Genomic DNA, 23,154 nt, shown 5'->3' with positions numbered 1-23,154 from the left:
AAAAAAAAAAAAAAAATCAGAAGTGAAAGAGACCTTGGTGGCCATTTTATACACTTTTTCCATGTGTCATGTAATGAGGTGATCTTCTCCACTGATTGGCTGAGAAGCTAACCTGGTCAAAAGCATTTTGATTTGAAATGACCATTCTCAACTTCTTTTCCCTATCTTTCCCCCCAAAAAGCTCCTGAGTTGATGATGATGATGATGAGTATTAACTCAATACAAGCTAGCTAGCTAGCTTCTTTTACTTTTATAAAAGGGTAGAATCTCTTTAATTATGTGCATGTTCCTTTCTTGTTGGGAAAACAAACACAAAGATGCAAAATCCTATAATTAAGCATTGGTTTATCTGTTTGAACATTCCATCAGGATAAAATTTCANATAAATACCCTCTGAGAGGGTCATTTCAGAAGAACATGGAACCAGCAGAGCATTAAACTTTTGAGCTCTATACAACATTTTAAACTTTTAACTGTTTAGATAGAAATCACTCCATTCATTTTTTTTTTTTTTTTTTTTTCCATTCTATGAGTGGGTTATCTAAATTGGTTGCCAAATGCCATGAAATTCTTGCAAAATAAGCCTAGGTTTTGTTAACCAGTTCGTGATAACAGAAATAGAAAACTAAGCTTGAATATTTTAGTAGTGCTCCAAACTGAGCTTGATCGATACCGTTAAACATAATTTATAGCTTGCGTACTTCTTAGAAACCAAAATTTCTAGTTTTTTTGTATATTATTTTGCAACGACCCGACCCGCTAGCAACAATTAATAACTCGTTGAACCAAACCACCGGCCCAAAATGCTTAAGCCCAGTTATTATTACTAGGGTGTAGACCTCATATAAACTGATCGGAATCAGTATCCCATCCGATGTGGGACTATTGGGGGCGTTACAAACTCCCCCTGTTTAGACCCTGACGTCTTCGTCGGGTCCAAACCAGATCACAGACAGACAGACCGGGACCATTACCAGGCGATGTGAGATTTTAGAGGTGGCTCCTACGGGCTCAAGAGGTGGCTCCCACCAAACCGGTTGGTATAGCACTTTGTCCCGCATAGCACTTAGTTCTCACACTTCCGGCTGGTATTCGGCTCTGATACCAATTGCAACGACTCGATCCGCTAGCAATAATAACTCGTTGGGCCAAACCACCGACCCAAAATGTTTAAGCCAAGTTATTATTACAAACTCCCCATGTTTAGACCATGACGTCCTCGTCAGGTCCAAACCAAATCATAGACAGACAGACAGAGGACCAGAATTATCAGGCGATGTGAGATTCTAGAGGTGGCTCCTACGGGTTCAAGAGGTGGCTCCCACCAAACCGGTTGGTATAGCACTTTGTCCCGCATAGCACTTAGTTCTCACACTTCCGGCTGGTATTCGGCTCTGATACCAATTGCAACGACTCGACCCGCTAGCAATAATAACTCGTTGGGCCAAACCACCGACCCAAAATGCTTAAGCCAAGTTATTATTACAAACTCCCCATGTTTAGACCATGACGTCCTCGTCGGGTCCAAACCAGATCACAGACAGACAGACATAGGACCAGAATTATCAGGCGATGTGAGATTCTAGAGGTGGCTACTACGGGTTCAAGAGGTGGCTCCCCACCAAACCCGTTGGTGTAGAACTTTGTCCTGCATAGCACTTAGCTCTCACACTTCCGGCTGGTATTCGGCTCTGATACCAATTGCAACTATCGAACCCGCCAGCAATAATAACCCCAAAAATGCTTAAGCCCAGTTATTATTACTAGCGTGTAGACCTCATATAAACATCCGATGTGGGACTATTGGGGGCGTTACAAACTCCACCTGTTTAGACCCTGACGTCCTCATCGGGTCCAAACCAGATCACAGACAGACAGACCAGGACCATTACCAGGCGATGTGAGATTCTAGAGGTGGCTCCTACGGGTTTAAGAGGTGGCTCCCACCAAACCCGTTGGTATAGCACTTTGTCCCGTATAGCACTTAGTTCTCACACTTCCGGCTGGTATTCGGCTCTGATACCAATTGTAACAATCCGACCTGCTAGCAACAATAACTCGTTGGGCCCAAACCACCGGCCCAAAATGGTTAAGTCCAGTTATTATTACTAGCGTATAGGTCTCATATAAACTGACCGGAATCAGTATCCCATCCGATGTGGGACTAATGGGGGCGTTACATATTTACCTAGTTATCAAGTGGTCTCAATGAACACTTTATATATGCTGTTGAAAATTATTAATTTTAAGGCCTCTTGAATAACAAATAAATTATAAAAAAATTATGAAATTTGGTTGTCCCTAAGAAATTCACATACCACGTATCATGTTTAATAGCATCAATTGTCGATTCGAATGCTTTATCATAAAAAACGATGTGAAAGTAACTAGAGCTTGGAGTCTCAAAATATTAACTTTGAGATTTATTGTATATAGGTGTGAGATCTCAAGTAGTCCTATATATAAAATATAATAGAGCTAAAACTCTTAACCTGGCTTTTAAGCATTTTGAACAGTGACTAAGCCCAAAAGGTTAAGAGAGTTAAACGTGTTAGGACGGGAGTAGTCCTAAGATGGGTGACCCCCTGAGAAGTTGGGCGTCACAGTTTGTATCAGAGCCAATTACCAGCCCGAAGTGTGAGATAAGTCTCGGCTGAGCCAGGGTCGGAATGACAAGGCTAGCAAGACGAGTCTAACATCGTCTGGTATTTGTGATTCTGAGCCTGGCGAGGACGTCGAGGTTTAAAGTGGGGAGAATGTGAGACCCCAGATAGTTCATATATAAGATATAATAGGGTTAAAACTCTTAATCCAGTTTAAATATTTTTGGCGGTTGCTAGGCTCAAAAGGTTAAGAGAGTTAAGCATATTAGGACGCGAGTAGTCATAGAATGGGTGACCCCTTGAGAATTGGGGCGTCACAATATAGGTTGTGGTATAGGGAAGACAGAAAGAGAGCTTAGCTCATAAGTAAAGGCTCTCCCCTTCTTTTGGGATTAATTAATTGGTAAGTTTAATAGAGGTGACTTAACTTGATTGCTAAGCAAGAACACATGCATAACTTAATTTTTGGATTATTCTTGTACTCATCATTTGACTTGTTATGTGAAATACATGTTCATAATTGGTCCACCTGTTTCAAGGCTACAAGTAATTAATGGAGTTGAAAATGAAATAATGAAGTACTATGGGCAACTTTATTTTGATTAATTCCATAATTATTATCCCTTGACTTTTTTAGTTTTCTTACTAATTGCATGCATTAAATTCACATTGCTTCCTAATTATGGATGGAAGAGTGCTTAATTATTGGTAGAGAACTCATAAGGTGAGAGGAATATATATGCTTATTTAATTTTGGCTAAATTACAATTTTGGCTCTCGAATAATGAGGCGGATGATATAAACTTTGGTACTCAGTGCTCTCAAATAATGTAGTAGTGAAATGGTGTTTTAGTTAAATTACCACATCAACAACCACAGTGTTGTTACATCAGCGATACCTTAATATTTAATCAATTAAAATATACTCATGGGATTTGATTATAACAAAGCTAAATTTAGAAAACCTTTTATAAATACTCGCTTTTTTACTTTTCCTTCCTGATTTTCAAAAATCTACATTTTGCCCTTTAAAATTTCAAAAATATTTTCCGAAAGGTATGGCGTTAATGGAGAGGGCAAAATGATCAAATTACCCTTACTTCTTCTATAAGAAAAAAAATAATTTTTTAATATATTTCTGTCATTTTGAAAGGTATTTTTGGTATAAATAATTATAAGAAATGGACGAAACAGTGATAGAACCCTGATGGGGGCTAAATACAAAAACTTGAAATGTTGATGAGGTAAAATATAGAGTTTTTGAAAGTTAGAAAAGGAAAGTGAAAAAATAGGTATTTATAAGAAAGTTTTCTGTAATTTAGCCTTATAGCAATCTAAAAGGCTTGAGTTAAAAATCATAATAAATTGAAGTTTGAGAACTAAAATATATATATATATATCACTCACCTGGAGGGCTAAAAGTGTAATTTAATTAGCCTTTTATTTCTAATTGTGTGTTGTAGCTTTTGGACTAGTTAAGGCTTGTGCCCAAAGTCAAATAGACCCAGTTTGGTTAACAAAAAAATAAAAAAAGAGTAATAAGAGTTGTTTAAACATATCTTCATGCATCTCTCCTACCTGAATTATTTATGGGATAATTAATTAAGAAGAAGATCAAGTATCCATCAAATATGATTAAACAAGTGAAGAAAAAGAAAAGAAAAGAAAAGAAAAAAAAAAAGAAAAAAGGAGGAGGAAAGAGGGGTATTAATTAATTAATTAATTAATTCAATGGTTGTTGCATCATCTTACAAAGACTTAAAATAAATTCCTCAGCGAGGTGGGTCAGCTCCATAACAAATTCAATATTGGCAGGGACAAGTACCTACTCTTGACTCAACCCACTATTCAATTCTCTCAACTACAACATTATGTATTGTTCAGAGTTCCAAATTTAAAACCCTTGTAGTTGGGTTTTTTATTCCTTCCCCACCTAATCCCCTCCTTAATGACTCTTTACGAAGCAATTTAACTTTTAGTCATTATTTTTTCCTTTTTTTGTCCATCCTATCGATCAAATCACTTCTTTAATCTACGCACTACATGTAATATCAGAGTCATTCCTAAGCCTCCTCAGTTTCACGAGATTCTAATCAATTCAAATTCCTCATATTTGCTATTTATCTAAGAATATGTAGCAGTGCTCATCGTGCATGGAAGAGCAGGGAGTTAAGGGTATTATTATCGAGTTATTTTTTTATATCAGATTGATCTTTTGTGAGTAACGATTATCAGATTACGGGAATGCATACGTGCCGTTGCGTCACGAATCTGACTTGAACCAAAGTCAACAGATTAAATGCAGCTGGGTGCATTGAACTAATTATGTGGTTTCAAATTAATATATGGAGATTAATAATTGTTCATAGGGTGGGTGGCCCCCTTCAATACATGGATGTGTAGTTGTGACTTGTGTGTTGTATGGTATATATTGCTTGTGCTTTAAATTGAGCCCACATCATCAGGATTTCAAGCCTATCTATAGTTTTGACTTGGATTTTATGATTTCTTTTCTTTTCTTTTCTTTTCTTTTTTTTTTTTTTTAAAATTCAAATTTTATAATATTTTCGACATCGATCATATGTGAACTATTCAAGTAGCTAGTTTCCAATCAACTATTTTTAAAGGTTGATATAAGGTGGATTAATTGAGACGACTTGATCAAGATGCAATGATGTTGGAAAATAGCGAAATCTAACTCTCGCAAAGTTCAGATAGTCTAGATTATGTTTACCAGTGCCGATCGTTAATTCGGATGCCCTTTTTCTGTAAATGACGTGAAAGCAAACGCCTCTATATATTTACTTTCATAAGCATTCTAGCCGTACATGCTTGCGCGCATGGAGATGTGAACGAATTTTATTTAATAAACCAAACATAAAATCACCCTATTTATATCTTTTGTCAAATCAATTCCTAGCTCTATATCTCTGCATGTGAATTACAATAATATACCAAAAAGCAAAAGAGGAAAGATCTAAAGAAGAGATCAAAAGGAAGATTAAAAGGAAGGAGACAATGATGAAGGGCAAACATGAAAACAGTGTATTATGATCAATTTATGTAACCCCATAACAAAAGCTAAGTCCCAAAGTACTTCATATATATTCATCTTTGCATGTGCTTGAACACACACACACATATATATTATATAAATATGGGATCGAGCATGAGCATGTGCATGTGGATTGGAGTACTCTCACGTGCTCCAGATCTTAAAACTAACACTCCCAGTGTATGGGGCAGTTGAAAAGAAGAGAGACAAATGTAGAGTTACACTTGTTAACATGTGTTCTTCGGTCCGTTTTCTACTGGATCAATTTTTTAGGTAACGTACATAATATTAGAGCATAAGGAAATGAATTTGAAATCAGCTTCATGCCACTTCGAATATGATTCGGACCAACCTGGCCTCCCGCCATAGATGAGAATGCTGCATCCTTTAAGCCAACAATTTTTCATCCCCCACACCTTGACAAATCTGCAGCATGCATGAATCGAACCCGTGACCTCTGGTTTCGATACCACTTATCGGATCATAAGCTCGAGTTATTAAAAATACATAATTAATTCACTTAAAACATACGGACATAGTGCCCACAGGTCTCGATTATGACTTGGTCCAACCAACCCCATAGCACTTCAAATATGACTTGGCCGGCCAAACTCGGCTTTCCACCATTTCAAATGTGACTCAGCCTAACTTGGCCTTCCGCCACACGACAAGATGCCGGCTCCTTTAAGCCAACATTGAGCCTGCCAAATATGGTCTCGAATCTATATGTGAGAGAGAATGTTGAATAAAAGTGATATAAATATAATTTTCAGGTAGAGAATAACAGTTATTTCATATAATTTAACGATATGTAGAGAGAGAGAGAGAGAGCGAGCTAGAGAGAAAGAGAGAGGTTGAGATCAAAATAGTAATCAACCACTGCACCAAATAAGCTACTAGCTGCTGTTTCTGACTTAGCATGGAACAGATAAAAGAAAGATTGGATTCTTATGGAGATTTGCCATCACTCTGCCCCACCATTAGATGCTAGGGAAAAGAAACCCTAGCGAAGATTTATTTAATTATGGGTCTTACTTTACTACGTGTTTCTGAGTAAACAATTATAATGTTGGTCACTGAACTAATCACATATCTCATTTTTTGGCTCACTAAACTCATGTTTGTTGCAATTGATTTAGTACTGAACTTTTATTAATTATATGCATAAATCGATCGGATTACTTTGTCAAATTCCGTTTTCTGACATAGAGCTATCATATCCAATAATAATATAGTAATAATTAATGTGATTGACAAGTAATTTACTTACCGCACTATCTCGTGATATATAATTATAAGATTATCGCACCATCTCCAATAAATAACGTGACCAGTGAATTTGCTATCACATTATAGTAACGCGGCAATTGAATATATAGTTGTCAAGTTATTTCATTCTTTATTAGGAAAATCAAAATAGTGTTACAGTTTGATAGAACGACTCCTTTGAAATAAAAATAATTTACTCGCATATATAGCAAAAGTCAGATTGGATCAAGCCAAAATCGAGATCCACGTATGACGTAATGTGCTTGTGCACTAAAGATATATTGATTGCTCATTTATATCAACTCGAGCTTTTATAATAGCCAGCGGTTAGCGCAAATAATCCCCAAATTGAATGTTTCTTTTTCTTCTTTTATATTTTTGTAAAATAACCTTCTTAATTTATACCTAAAGAATTAATTAGACTAAAAATAAATGTGTTTGAACAAAAATTCTATAGATTCATCAAATTAACCCATTCCATCATCCAACATTATTTGTGTTTTTTATAATGGAAATAGGACTTCAATGATAAACTGGCATTTTTGACATATAATTTAGCCCAAAATGTTTCTTTCCACCTAAAAGACACTTAAAAAAATTTAAAGGATGTGAAACAATCATTTATCTCAAATAACTTAAGGTGTCAATGAACGATATTTTTAATATTTATGTTCAATAATTTTTTTTCATGTCTGCACTCGAGACTTTTTAATGAGTTCAAAATATAAGACTTATAGTAGAATTCTAATTTATGATCTACAGCTCTAATACCATGTTAAAACTGTTAGAGAACGGTGCATTATTTGCTGCATGCGTTTGTCTATAAACTTCACGATAGATAAGTGAATGAGCTAATTTGATAGATTTACAGAGCTGGTTATGTAATAAATAGAGATCAAATTAAGTAAATCTTTTATAAGAGAAGGGGTTTCAAAAAGTGCTTTAATAGAAATCAACAATTGCTCAAGGGGCTTCATCCAAAACCACCAAAACAACAATAGAATAATATTTTTAGTGTATGGATCACCTTGTGTTTGGAGATGCCAACCCCCAACCACTTTTTTCCAGGTACTCTTTATATGATATATATGTAAGGGTTTTTTTGTCCACATCCACCTTGGGGAGATTACATTGTGTTGTATACTAATTTGTTTACTTATTTAAATATTATTGGACAATTATACATATTTATGTAGGAGAGGAAATTAATAATTAATAAGAGGACAAAGGAGATGCAGTGGAGTTTAATATTAGTCAAAGTGGGGGATGGGTGTGTGTTGGTGCTTCTTGTTGTGGAGCTGGTCTCTTTTGGGTCCCACCTTTATACCCATGCATTAATGTTGAAATAAAACTCAATTATTATAAAAGTCTTAAAATTAAAAATTGTAACAAAGTGTAGAGCTACTATGCTATCGGAAGTATAAAGAATTTGATGCTTTCGATTTTTTGACTCATAGATCAAGAATTGTTTGGCTGGGATGATTACGGTCTCTCCTAAGGTTGAGTAGTATCCCTAGGGCTGAGTAGTCCCTACAGGATAATAGTATTAATCCAAATGTTAGAAATAATTGAAGGAGCGGATCTAAGGACGAAAATGTCGGAAGCACCAGATCCTCTATGCTTCCAATAGCACAGTAGCTCTACTCTTGTAAGAAATACCTAGATTTTGAAAAAGTAACTTCTGGAGAATTAATTTTAGCTTGGAGAATTAATTTTGGTTAAAGGCTATACAGCGTTTGGCTGAGTCTAGTAGAAATATAATTTTTCTGAAATAAATTTGTTAAAGCTATTTGGCGAGAAAAAATTGTGTTTGAAAATAATAAATACAAATTTAAAATTTAAAATTTAAAACTTAAAATTTAAAATTTAAGATATGAATTTAAATTTTAGTTTTTGAATCTAAAATTTAATTTTAAAGTCCAAAATCAGAATCAAATTTCAAGAAGCATGTTTTAACTGTTTTTTATTTTTGACCTCTAAAATCAAAAAATTGATTTTAAGAATCAGAATCAAATTTTAAATAAATATAGGATTGCTAAACATTCTTTTGAGAGAAAATTCATTTTTGGCTCTAAAATCACTTTCTGAAAGTTAGGCCAAAACCCCCATATTTGCTTTTCTTTTTTAAGAAGTTTAAGCTTCCAAGAACTAGTATATATTTCTGTATTTTATTAGTATAAGTGCGCATACAATATACGCTAGCTTTGCAGAAAAAAGAAAGAAGAAAAAGAAGGAAGTTAAAAGGAAGATAGTTTTACTTGCAAATTTTGATAAATTTGTGAATTTTATTTGATTATAAATCATTAATTTGGTTTATGATCTATCGAAGTTAAATTAATTTGAAAACTTAAATCGTTGTAGTTGATAAGTTCAAAAAAAAAAATTGGAATATAAAATGGAATAATAATTTAGATGCGTATTTTAATTATAGATGTATTTTTGGAAATAGATGAGTATTCTGATAACACTTTTATTCGCCCATTTATAGGTTCCACGTTTTAATAGACCAAAAATATCCACTTGAATTAAATAGAGAAAAAAAAAACTAAATAAAATTAGGAGTTTACTAGGATTTGAACTCCTTAGAGGCAATGTATCAGTGGTTCAATTAATGAATCGGTGAACCGACTCAGTTTTACAAGAACCAGCTAGATTTCTCTTTATTTTTATATTAAAAAAATCAATTTAAAATAAACATTATTTTTTTAATGATCTACAATTTGAATATATTTTTAATTATATATATAATATAATGATATTTAAAAGTAATACAAAATATTATACTTAATATATGTTTTTTTTTATATATAGCATGAAAAAATAATAATTGAGTATTAACTATGAGGCCATACTGTCGTACTGATTTCATATTCGACCCAGTGGTTGAACCATATAATCCAGCAATATTTTTGGATCGTAAACGGTTCCGGATCATTCAACCTAGTGGTTAGCATAGATTATACGATAGTAAATTTCTAAATTGTATTTTTCTTTGTTTTGCAAAATTTATCGCTCCATCACCTTATTTAATGATAGATTTTTACGATAAAATAAAAATAAAATTATAAGGCAGGTTTATTATAATTTTTTAAACTATAGGATGGTAAAAGTTATCCTATTTCTTACTTATTTTAGCTTACTTTTAAATAGATTAAATTAAATAATAACTATTTTGTGATAGATCTTTTTTCACCCAAGGGTTAGGGAGTAAAGTTTTTAAAAGGGTTAAACACTAATAGTAAAAAGTACAATAATTAATTGCAATTTTGGCATAGTACAGGGACCACTTATATATTTTGGCCCTTTATTAATTAAATATGCTGGTGTCTACATCAGAGTGCATGTTTTTTTTATCTTATGCATGCATGCATGTGGATGCTTATTTATTACATTCTAAGATTAGTCAATTCATAAATTAATTTCATATATATATATGTATTGAAAAAAAATCTCCTTATTAATTTGAGACATTTTTTAAAATTAAAATCTCCTTCTTTAAATGATGATGTTGTTTAGCATTTTACTGTCTCATTTTCTATCAGGCCGATTTTTGTGTAACGTGATATTAAAGTCAAGTCGATTAAACCACTTCAATTTTGTGAGATAAAAATACTAAGTATTTTCATAAGTACGTATTTAAAGTGAGAAGTAATATTAACAGACTTATTTTTGTTAGGAGCGTTATATTTATTAAATTTAATAAAATTTAGTAGATAAGTAATAACTAGATTTACTAAATTTATATACCAATATCAAAATCAGCTTTGTCCATACCCTTCAAAAATAAATGAAAATTATGATGATAAAGTTGACATTATTTGCTTCTTCTTTTTTTTTTTTTTTTCAAAAACGAGAGTTGAAATAAATCTTAATGTGCAATAACATTTGACGAACTGAACCGACCGTCCCTAGAGCAAGTGGCAAAGGGCTTGATGGTTGGTACCCAAGACCCAAGTTCGAATCCTAGTTGATTCACATTTCTAGCTAAGTTTATTTCTAAATAAAATAAACGAAGCAGATAACGTGCTACCTATCTCTAAAAAAAAACATTTGACGAACTGAATTAAATGTTCTTATCACATAATATATAACAGTAACGAGGGTATTTATGTTCAGCAAATAATATAGTAAAATAACTGGGTACAAATAAGCAAAAAACTTTTTTTTTTATCTGTAACTGAATTTTAGATTGAAATGACTTTCAGTTGGACTAAAGTTTAGGTGATTTTTTCTTTTTCATCATTGTTTGCTTGATAGGAAGTTAATAGCATGCGGTTATAACTTTTTCCCATTTTGTATTTGTCTTATCAAAAAACTTTACACTAAATAAATTAAAAGATAAACAAGAATAATTATAACAATTAATTTTTAATTTTTTTCCTATTTCTTTTTCTTCCACAATTACCTTCGCCGTCACTACGAAGTCAATTGTGATGTTTTGAATTATTGTTGAACGTAATTTATGGCATATCAAACAAAAGGAGCGAATATTTATGATCGAAAATTACTTCACCTCTTTATAGTGAAACATACAAGTCTAAATTATATAGAGAATATTTAAAACTAATAATGCAAACGGAATAGATCCGAAGGCGGAAGAGGTCTCCCACCTCTGGCCCTATTTTTTTGGGAATTGAGGTAGAATTGGGGCAAGTTAATTTTTATTCTATTTTTGGCTCCTAGATATCGCTCTACTCAGGAAGGATTTGAACGAAAACGATTTTTTACAGATTTTTGAAGGATCCAGACAGATTAATCGAAAAATGGGGTCTTTTGTCTCTCTATTTTTTTATTGGATCGGAATGAATTCGAGATGAGTTACATTTTTTATATTTTTAATTTTTATTTATTACCCCGTAGGGCGGATCTGGACAGGAGCTCTACCAATCTCGATCCATTTGCATCCCTGTTTGAGACTTAGCATACAAAAGTCCACCCCCAGGCCCAGTAGTACATCCATGTCATGGTCATCATGATCATGATGATCAATGATGGTGACTATGATGGAGAGAGAGAGAGAGAGAGAGAGAGAGAGAGAGAGAGAGAGAGAGGATGGATTCAAAGGAATGAATGGTATGTGGGCACAGGGCCAGCAATTTCTCTTGGGGGTTCCTTGGTTTTGACTCTTTTTTGCACCCACCAAATCCAATCATATTCATTCACCCAAGAAACCAACCCCCCTCCCCTCTCCCCTAAAACTCAAAAATAATTAAACCACACAAAAAGGAAAAAAAAAAAAAAACATAAAAAAAAATAATTAATTAATTAGTTGCTTAAAAACCCAACAAAAGAAGAGTCGAAGGACCAACTCCCCCCCTCCTCCAACTTTCAACCCCAATTTTCTTCCCACCCCCTCCTTTCTCTCTCTCTCTCTCTCTCTCTCTCTCTTCTTTTTTTTTTCTTTATATTTTCTTCTCTTTTCCATCCTCCATGATTTTAAAACCCCAAGAAAGAGACCTCTCCTCCCCCAAAGTCCCTGTGATTGGAATGAGCTACTACTATTCTTATTAGTGTATACTCTCTCTCTCTCTCTCTCTCTCTCTCTACATCCCCACACACACTCCTCCCTACTGCTCCTACCAAGCACCAATCTCTCATTCCTCCCCAGATCAGAACAAAAACCTCATTTTTTTTTTTTTTAAGCCCTCTCCTTTTTCCCCTGAGAATCCCATCCTGAGTTGTCCTTGTCTCCCTTGGGCCCCCTTTGCTGCTTGGACATCCTCCATGGGATTCAAGATCCAGGGGCTCACAGCAGGCTTGGATGGTCTGCAAGAGGTTTGGGACTGAATCTTGATCTCCTGCTGCGCACGCCAAGTGTTTGTGGGAATGATTCACCGGGAAATTGTGGGTAAAGGTGGGGTTTTTGCATTTGGGTATGTGGGAATTTTGATCTTGTAGCTAGCTGCTTTGGATTGCTTCCTATGATGCAATCTCTTGAGAAAAGGAGGTGCCTTTGGGTTGAGGGAGTTCTTGGGTTCCTGCTGTTCCAGCTCCTCCCCAGAGCTGTGGGGACTCTCCGCCCCGTAAATATTCGATTTTTATTGTTGATATTGTTGCTGTTGTTGCTGTTGTTGTTTATGTTCTGTTAGAGGGAAGGGGTGATGGGCAATAGCACTTCTCGAGTCGTCGGCTGCTTCACACCGTTCGGTAATGGCAAATCCGGCGTGAATTTGGACTTTCTCGAGCCCCTGGATGAAGGGTTGGGCCATTCCTTCTGTTACGTGAGGCCGGTGATCGCCGAATCCCCGGCTATAACCCCGTCGAACTCCGAGAGGTACACGCTGGATTCGAGCACCCTCGATTCCGAGACGCACAGCGGCTCCTTTAGACAGGAGATTGTCGAAGAGTTGGCCGGACTGCAGAGGCCCAATATCAAGAATTACGCGGAAACTACTTTTAAGACCATATCAGGAGCCTCGGTGAGTGCAAATGCGTCGACCGCTCGAACTGGCACTCCGAATGTATTATACTCGGGCGAAGCACAAGAGCCTGCCGCTTCTTTCGAGAGCACGGCTTCTTTCGCGGCGGTCCCTCTACAGCCGGTGCCGCGCGGCTCGGGACCGCTCAATGGGTTCATGTCAGGACCTCTCGAAAGGGGTTTTGCTTCGGGGCCTTTGGAAAAGGGGGCAGGGTTCATGTCGGGCCCGTTAGATAAGGGCGTTTTCATGTCTGGGCCGTTAGATAATAGTGATAGGAACGACTTCTCAGCTCCGCTTGCGTACGCGCGGCCGAGGGCGGGGCTGGGCCGGCTTGTTAGGAGTATGAGTAGACCGATGAGAAGCGCGCTCTCGAGAACGTTTACAAGAAGATGGACGCACTCTAAAGAGGCAAAGTATCGATCTGAAGCTCCGAGAAATTGTATGGATGTTGGTGGATCTGAAGCTCCGGTGTATGGGAGCTCGCGCAACTTGCAATGGGCTCATGGAAAGGCGGGAGAAGATAGGGTTCATATTGTGCTATCGGAAGAGCAAGGATGGTTGTTTGTTGGCATTTACGATGGTTTCAGCGGACCCGATGCGCCAGACTTTCTGATGAGTAATCTTTATAAGGCTATAGATAAAGAATTGGAAGGGCTGTTGTGGGATTATGAAGACAAGCCCGGAAAGGCTGCTCCTGCATCTGATCTTCCTGATACGGATTCTACTGGGGCTTCTTCGGATATTTTAAAAGGAAATAGTGCTACTGCTGAGCTGCAGAATGATATCTTGGAAAAGCAAAGCGAAAATTCTCAGTCACATGATGCATCTGTTGAAACCCAAAGTAAGATCGAGTCGAAGGAAGATGACGGCGAGCAGGGGATTACTACGGGGACGAGTTTGGGCAATGAAAAAGTCGAAGGTGATGAAATTGTAGAGGAGAAAGAGGGACCCGAGGAAGGAGATGAGCTGCAAAGTGAAAATAGCCAAGGCTTGAGAAACACCAATGTGGCCGCAGAAGGACCAGCTGATGTGCCAGAAGGCAACACATCTACTACTACAGATGCCAAAGAATCAAAGCAATGCAGAAAATGCAAGCGCCTCTACGAGCTTCTTCAGATGGAACTACTGGAAGAGATGGAGAGAAATGTTGGCACAAAGAGGAGCTCATGGGACCTTCAATCAAGCGCCAGCGAAGACTTGTCTACCAGACAAAGCATGTTGGTGGCGCAGCCTTCCTTGTGCTCTTCCAGTTCCAAAGCTGAAAGTTCAGTTGAAGAGGCTGGAAGTTTGAGACAAAGTGAGGGCGTCTCACGGGTGGATTCAAAGGAATGGAAGCACTTTTCTGCTTCAGGGGGGCAGAAGCAGCTACTTAGAAGAGCACTCTTAGGCTCCAAGCTGAGAAAAATGTATCGGAAGCAGAAGTCACTGCGGAAAAAGCTCTTTCCTTGGAGTTATGATTGGCACAGAGATGAACCGAACGCTGATGAGAGAACAATCAGGCCATCTTCTGCAGTCATTAGGAGATGCAAGTCAGGCCCAGTGGATCATGATGAGGTTCTCAAAGCGATGACGCGCGCGCTAGAAGCGACAGAGGAGTCTTACATGGAAATGGTAGAAAAAGCTCTTGACAAGAATCCTGAGCTTGCATTAATGGGCTCATGCGTTCTTGTGATGTTGATGAAGGATCAGGATGTTTACGTGATGAATTTAGGGGATAGTAGAATTATATTGGCACAGGATAGGCTGAACAATGATGATATGAGGCACAGGAACAGGTCAAGGGAGTCCCTTGTCCGCATGGAGCTGGATAGGATATCGGAGGAGTCTCCTATACATAATCCCAATAGCCTCATCTCCAACGTTAACAAGAAGAGGGAGCTTTCTCTTTGCAGATTGAAAATGAGAGCCGCGCAGCTGTCGACTGATCATAGCACCAGCATTGAGGAGGTATTTGTTTCTCCTGGTTTATTAGTGAACCCAATAGCTAACAAGGTCTATATTATGTAATATTACTTGACTATTGGTACCTCTATAAACATACTTGCTTGGCATCTATGTATAGTACTAGCGTCATATGTCGTTGTATTAAAATACAAAAAACTTTTACATAGGTTCGCGGTAACTTAACATCAAGCAGTTGTGTTGAATATCTATCTCGGAATCTGTCATTTCTTGGTTTTCTCAGCTTGATTACAGTAATATTTGGTTAGTTGGCATTTAGTGATATTATGGTCCTGCTACAGTCATTAATCTGCTTTATTAAAATTTGGTTCGTCTATTTCGCAGCATTCAAAGAATAGAAAAAGTTGCGTATCTAGAAAATAAGCCTATCAGGTACTTTATTATGCAGGCAGGCTATGTATTAACTGTTACAGTTGACTGCAATTTTGTGAGTCAGTATCTGCATGTCATATGTTATAGTAGGTATTTGTAGATTGTATGAAGAAATCCATGTCCAAATGTGAAATTTATACTAAGCTAAAACCAAAATGAACGCAGAGCATTTACATGTAGGTAATTGAAGAAGCTTTAGTCAAAAGTTAGATGGTGAACACTAAACCGTGTTTCTACAAGTAAAATCGATTTCATATTATTTGTACTACTGTATCAAGAGACAATTTTAACAATAGGATTTCAATTACAAGAAAATGGGGTGACTTTTTTTATTTTACCCAGTGATTAAGAAGATGTTTGACCTTTAACATCTTGGTATAGGAGTTTGAGCCTTGAGGATCCAATAGATAATGGTTATAATCTACAATAACTTCACCTTAGTGCAATTTTGATACTTGAACTTCTTGGTTAGCGTATTTCTTTTCACTGCTCGAGGACAATGTTGTTAGGAGTGCAAAAGATCTCTGCAATCACATACTGCTAAATCATTCCCGTCGAAATATGAAACAGCTCCTCATAGGTGGAAGCTACTATCCTAAACAGTCGCAGTTCTTAAGATCTCAATTCAACTAAAAATCAAGTTCGTAATTTGGAATCACAAGACAAGTCCCCATCACACACAAATTATCACCATTTAACTTGTTCTACCTTCCTAACAGGCCCTTAGTGTCATGTAGATGTGGAATGAACTAAATGGGAAAGAGTTGAACATAGTAAGATTAAACAGTAAATAGGAAAGAGCTCATAATAGTGAGACTGTTAGAATCCTGTATTATCGGCAGGACTTTTAATTCTCTGCACCAGTCTGGTAGCTTGTTGTGGTCGACCTGACGGCTGGTGTCAGTACTGTTTAGAGGAGAGGCCAGGAGGTAGAGAGAGGGGTGGCACCTAACTATGGAGACTTCTTTTCGTTCCTCTAACTGAACCATCCGTAGGAGCTGACCACAGCTATTTATAGGCTCTGTTTAGTCTTTCTTTGAATAATGCAGTCATATCCTTGTCCTCCTTTTGGAACTATTCAATGAGAATCAAATCTTTCCATAATCTCATTAAATCCCTGCATATCTTCCCACTTTGACTACTCTTTTGATATCTGTCAAGGAAAAGGCATCTGAAGTACTTGCAGTGGTACAATTTTGCTTCAAACTGAAAGATTCTTGGACCTTAATAAGGAATAGGAGGAATATGGGATAATCTTATTTTGAAGCCTCTTTTCTTCAAAGGGAACAATTGTGGGGTCTTAACATGGAATAGGAGATCATATCTTGCTTGTATTCTTTTAAATTCAATTTGAAATGTTTTCGGGTGTTAATAAGGAATAGGAGATCATTATTTGGGGATCTTATCATGAATATATTTAAGATACTCTCTTGTCTTCAATAGAAGGTCAATTGATACATTAGTTCTTTATTGGATACTTTCTTGGTTTTAATAGAAGTTCATTGACACAATGGTTCCTGATTGGCTTAGGGGCTGAAATTAATCAATCTTTATGTGAAATATGACCATTTTCTAACTAATTATCTATTTTTCATCAGGTATGCAGATTTTCGTTTTTTTTAAAAATTTCCAATTCTATTTTACAGCAGGTACTCCAATAGAACTATATAAGTGAATTAGGTGATCCATTTACCGGAGCCTAATTAGTAAAACATTTCTTCAACCATTTGATTGTGGAATACTGAAGCTAGATGCAGACAAACGAAGCTATGATTTTAAAAAAGTGAATGAAATAAACTTCAATTTAAAGTCTCTGTTGCTTCCAATAGTTACCTTAATCTAATGTGATATCCTTGGGTTCTTATTAGTTTGCATTGAAAGGTATTCACTAATCTTGGCACTAATATACCTCCATTAGTTTGGTTGAGGAAATTGATTCTTCGTCCTTTCACGGGAATTGCTACTTTAGTCACGTAGAACCATTCATTTTGCCATCAATATCTTTGTAAGTCTTGGATGGATATAGCCACTCCAAAGATGGTTCAGGCCATGTAATTTTACTGTTGACCAGAGACCAGAGCTGTCTATGTAAGAAGAAAGAGTGCAAGGATATGCTAACCGATCAGATAAGCAATCCTTATAGAACGGGTCAATTTGTTGATATACATATATTCTGGGGCAGTGCTGGATCTCTCTATCAATTATTGAGTAATGTTATTTTTCGGCAAATTGTCGCTCATTTATTGTCAATTTCTTCATTGCTCTTTTGGTCTTATATGCTACTCTTTGCCATGATTGAGTCTTTGGGTTAGCTTTAACTAATACTTCTATTATCATTATGCAGGAAGTTTCAAGGATTAAAGCGGAACATGTAGATGATCCTCAAGCTATCTTGAATGATAGAGTAAAAGGACAGTTGAAGGTCACAAGAGCATTTGGTGCAGGGTTTCTGAAAAAGGTTAGCTCTATTCAAATATACATCCTTACTTTCTACGCAATTTACTCTTTTTGGGGTATAGGTGGAGGATTCTGCATCTTAAATTCTGATGATAATTATAAACATGTACTTATAAACTGGATTTAATGTTTAGTGCTGTGAGCACATGCTGGAGATGACATGTGTCACGATCTAATCCAGTAGCAATAATAACTCGTTGGACCTAAGCCATCGGTCCAAAATGCTTAAGCTTAGTTATTATTATTAGAGCGCCCAGCCTCTTATGTCCCAATCAAAACCTATTTCCCATCCAATGTAGGACTATTGCGGCATTATAGGCTCCCCCCGTTTAGATCCCAACGTTCTCGTCAGCTCCAAACTTGATCTCAAATATATAGACCAGAATTATCAGGCGATGTACATTCTAGAGGTGGTTTCCATTAAACCCGTGGTGTAGCACTTTGCCCTGCATAGCTCTTAGTTTTCACACTTTCGGCTGATATTTGGATCTGATACCAACTGTAACGACTCGACCCACTAATAATAATAATTTATTGGGTCCAAACCACTAGCCCAAAATACTTAGTCTCAGTTATTATTACTAGGGTCTATGGTTTCTTATATTGCCAATCGCAAACTCATTGCCATCCGATATAGGACTATTGGGGTCTCACAAACTCCTTCCGTTTAGGCCCTGACGTTTTTGTCAGCCCAATCACATACATAGCTAAAGATCACAAGGCGATGTGAGATCCGCCTCACACTTTCAGCTAGTGAACTGCTTTCGATATCAAATGTAACGACCCGGCCCACTAGCAATTATAACTCGTTGGGTCCAAACCACCGGCCAAAATGCTTGAACCCAGTTATTATTACAAAAGCGTGTAGCCTCTTATGTTCCCAATCAAAACCCTTTTCTTATTTGATGTGGGACTATTTGAGCGTTACATACTTACTCCACTTAGACCCTAACATCCTCGTCAGGTCTAGCCCCCGGCTGGAATTCGCTTTGATGTCAGGTATAACGACCCGACATGCTAGAAATAATAACTGGGCTTAAGTATCTTGGGCCGGTGGTTTGGGCCGAACGAGTAATTATTATTAGCGGGTCGGGTTGTTATATTAAAATATATCACGATAGTAATGATCCATCCCACTAGCACTAATAACTCGTTTGGCTCAAACCACGGACCTAAAATGCTCAAATCTAGTTATTATTACTAGAGTGTGTGGCCTCTTATATTCCTAATCAGAACTCTTTTTTCATCCGATGTGGGACTATTGGAGCGTTACAACATGAGCTAGTAATGCTATTAATCATACCCTACTGTAATTAGCTTTATTTATCTTCCACTTCAAATTGTGATCAGGATAGATGAGGATGGAATATTAGAAAGTTGGTTTATGTAAATAGTGGGTCTCAGAGTGCTGCTTCGTTATATGTTGAGACAGATCGTACAGGGCTGTTTGAGTAGATTTGTTTGAAGAAGCACTATAAGCTTTCTTTCTAAAATTGTCTTAACAGCTTAGTATGGCAGGAGAAGTTGAATTTCAAATTAGAGCTTTTGGTTTTAACGAGAATAAGAATGAGAATAAAGATAATACTTGTGCAGATCACTGGTCTGTAGTTTATGATTATAAACTGCCATCTTATAAGATTGTACTGATCAAAGAATAAGAATGAGAATAAAGATAATCGTTGTGCAGATTATGCCCTCTCTCTCTCTCTCTCTCTCTCTCTCTCTCTCTCTTTTGAACATATCTGGATCCTTTGTCTAGTATTTGGGTGATCAGCAATGCTGTCTGAATACATAATTTGATGTTGCATTTTAATTGGTATAACAACTTCCACAATGGCTGTCCAAATAGCATAAAGTTCAAAATGAGTTTTTTTTTGGGTGGAATATTTTTTTATGGTTTGTCCCTTGATGAGACGAGAAAAGATTTGGCTGTTTGTTTCATCCTTTGATGCACTTTCTTATTGGAAGTGTTAGTTTCCCTGATTCAACAAAAATGAGAAGGAAGAACTCGGACTAATGTCAGGATATCTTTCTTTTTTCTTTTTTTTTTTACCCCCCCCCTCTCTCATAGGTACTCCGGAAGAGGATTTGATTCTAATAATATCATTTGAATCAGATGCCATTTGTTTATGTAAAACATTGTTTAATGCTGATAAATCAGGCCATTAGCACATACAGCAGGGATTTGTCTATTACGAGCCATTTTGTTAAGTAGTCAATGAAAATCTTTTGTTGCCTAAGTTCCAGCTTCAAGCTTCTTTGAATGCTAAAATGCCCTCTTTCATGCACCATGCTAAGGGCTGTTCAGTAAGATTGTTATTACTATAAATACAAAATAGATTCTAGTATTCTACTTACCTGAAGATTTAAATTTCCATCATTATGCCATACAAAATTGAAACAATGAATTCCTGTTGCTTTGTCGTTTGAATTAATTCTAATCGTTATGAGTTGCTAGATATCTCGTAGTAATTGACTTATTATATTGGCAGAACTCGAGTTAATTTGCTAGGTATCGTACTATCATCTAACTTTCTCTTGTATGACTCAAATCTGACATCTGTTAGGTTGCTATCACACAGGCCTTCGCATGCACCTATTATTGGTCCTACTATGTACTGATGATGTCATTTATATTTTCTCATAAGCGTCGCATTGTCATAATTTCACCTGTTGACGCATTACGCAGTTTCTCATGCACCATATTGTAATTTTGTTATTTACATAAGACTGCATTACATAGGAAAAAGATTAGTGCACTGTTTTTCATCATCATAAGTTTAATACAACTCCGGTTGCAATCCTTAGTGATTTTAATTACCAATCGGCAAGATGAATGCTTTATTCTTATGTTCTTCTATGAAAACGTTGAGAACAATCATGGGCCACAATCAGGGTTCTGTTGTTTAAATTATATATTTGCAGTATGAGTGCTTACTAAACTTTCCAATTAAATTTATTTCAGAAACTAATATTGGGGTAGTTCTTTCCTCCTAATACAGCCGAAGTTCAATGAAGCTCTGCTTGAGATGTTTCGGATTGATTACATTGGGACATCACCATATGTTAGCTGCATTCCCTCAGTCGTTCATCATCGTCTGTGCTCGAGCGATCATTTTCTGGTCCTGTCTTCTGACGGACTCTACCAGTATTTTAGCAACGAAGAGGTCGTTTCGCATGTTGCCTGGTTTATGGAGAATGTTCCGGAAGGGGACCCCGCTCAATACCTCATTGCTGAGCTCCTTTGTCGAGCAGCCAAAAGAAATGGTCAGTGCATTTACGGTTTTCAGTTTGTTTGTTTGTTTTTATATGTTTACACATATTTTCAAGAATTATTGTTGTGGCCCTATTTTCAATTATTGTTTTGGTACAAAGTTTTCATATTTTCTAATTGCACGCATATTGTGTTGAATTGTTGATGTTCTTTGTCTGTCAAGATAAGCAAAATGCAAAAGCCTATCTCATTTATCAGTTTTGCCTTGGTAATGTCCGTCGTACCACAAAAATTTACATCCTATTAGAAGTGCAATTTAAAAGCTTATAAATAAAAAGATTTCCTACAAACTTGCAAATTTTTCTTGGTTTTCACCTCTTTAAACACCATCATGTGAATCAAATGCTTAGAATGATCTAAGCTTCGTAAGTGGAGTTCGTCTTTTGCTCTTACGAGGTCTAATTAGCTCATTTTCCAACCTTTACTAATCATGTATATTTTACATGCGCGCAATGTTGTACCCTTCCTTGGATTTCAAACATTTTGCAGAGTGTTTTTCATTATTTTATAAATTAAGATTAATCTGTGTTCTTTCGCGATGTTCAAATAGGGATGGATTTTCATGAGTTGCTAGATATTCCCCATGGCGATCGGAGAAAATATCACGATGATGTTTCTGTCATGGTGGTTTCTCTCGAAGGAAGGATTTGGCGCTCCTCTGGTTGATTGTTTCAATACTTACACGGGCCGCTGCCCTAAAAGCCCCTTGATGTAATGAATTCCTTATCAAGAAAGGTGCTCTGTTTTTTTGTTTTTCTTTTCTTTTTCTTTTTTTTTTGGTTCATTGGCGATCTGCCTTTTGCTTTACACCTTTCTGAGATATAAACTTTTCTCCTCCTCTTCTCTGTTGCCGTTGTAGTGCATTTTTGGCCATCCAATTGATCGGCCGCTCGAGCTTTACCCCCGGTCACAAATTATATAGGTTCAACTTTTATTTCTTTCGAGTTATTGGGTGATCTGTTTTGCTCATATTACTGCATCGATGAATCGGATCGGTTCGATCCTAGTTGCTTTGCGACCATTCCTTCACATGCACATCCAAGTAAAATGCAAAGATCTGAGAGGAACTGAAATGCTGCTCTTTTTTGTTTTTCAATTATCTGCATCGAAATCGCACGAAAACAAATAGTTCACCCTTTTCTCGAAGGTCATAATGTATCTTCTTTCGAAGCTACAGCATATTGTTACTTGTGAGGAGTGCTTTGATAGCATATAAAGTTATATTACAGCTGTAATTAGTTATCTTTTGGTGCTTCATCACATTGTTTACTGATATGAGCATTTCTGCGTCTTTTCCGACTAATGCACTGAAAAACTACTCTACATCAGAAACCCTCAGATTTTTTTTTTTTTCCTTTTCTTTTACTCTAATCATTGGGCTTTCCATTTCAGGTAAGTATGGAGATTCATATGGGAACTTTCACTGGTGTAATCTGTAACTTTTTGATAATATATATAAATTTTGTTTGAGACCAAATTTTGATCCTTGTGAACAGAAATTTTGAAATCTGCAGAGATCCCCATTGCAGTCCTGAGTAGCTGCAGACATGTAAATTGTTTTCATTAGTTTCTTGTTCAGGCCAAAGATTGATTTTCCTCTCATGAAATTCAGAAATTCAAACACCACTCTTCTGAAAAAATCTGTCTGTGTTGACAACAGTATCATCTTGTTTGACAGAGTTAATTATTATGTGGTGATTAATTTGTGCATAGCATGTCTTAAAGGGAGGCTGTTGCTAATTA

General features: G+C 36.5%; 1 protein-coding gene across 8 annotated transcripts; it reads left to right on the top strand.

The window, feature by feature from the left end:
• Window positions 12,243-23,154, top strand: LOC109724084 (protein phosphatase 2C 32). 8 transcript variants are annotated; one of them, XR_002219819.1, is made up of 6 exons: window positions 12,243-15,293; window positions 18,025-18,138; window positions 21,140-21,404; window positions 21,962-22,122; window positions 22,271-22,333; window positions 22,804-23,154. XR_002219819.1 is itself a non-coding variant. In XM_020252747.1 (5 exons), exons 1-4 carry the CDS (start codon window positions 13,029-13,031, stop codon window positions 22,075-22,077), a joined length of 2,760 nt encoding a protein of 919 aa, XP_020108336.1. In that variant the 5' UTR covers window positions 12,243-13,028; the 3' UTR covers window positions 22,078-22,122; window positions 22,804-23,154. The 8 variants fall into 8 exon arrangements, 3 of the variants coding, with proteins under 3 accessions (XP_020108336.1, XP_020108337.1, XP_020108335.1); XR_002219818.1 differs by having other exon boundaries at window positions 21,962-22,146; XR_002219816.1 differs by lacking the exon at window positions 22,271-22,333 and having other exon boundaries at window positions 21,962-22,146.

Source organism: Ananas comosus, linkage group 18 (assembly GCF_001540865.1).
Source record: "Ananas comosus cultivar F153 linkage group 18, ASM154086v1, whole genome shotgun sequence".
NCBI classification, from domain to species: Eukaryota; Viridiplantae; Streptophyta; class Magnoliopsida; order Poales; family Bromeliaceae; genus Ananas; species Ananas comosus.
Note: the sequence above shows the minus strand (reverse complement) of the source record. Positions and strands in the feature narration are given on the sequence as shown.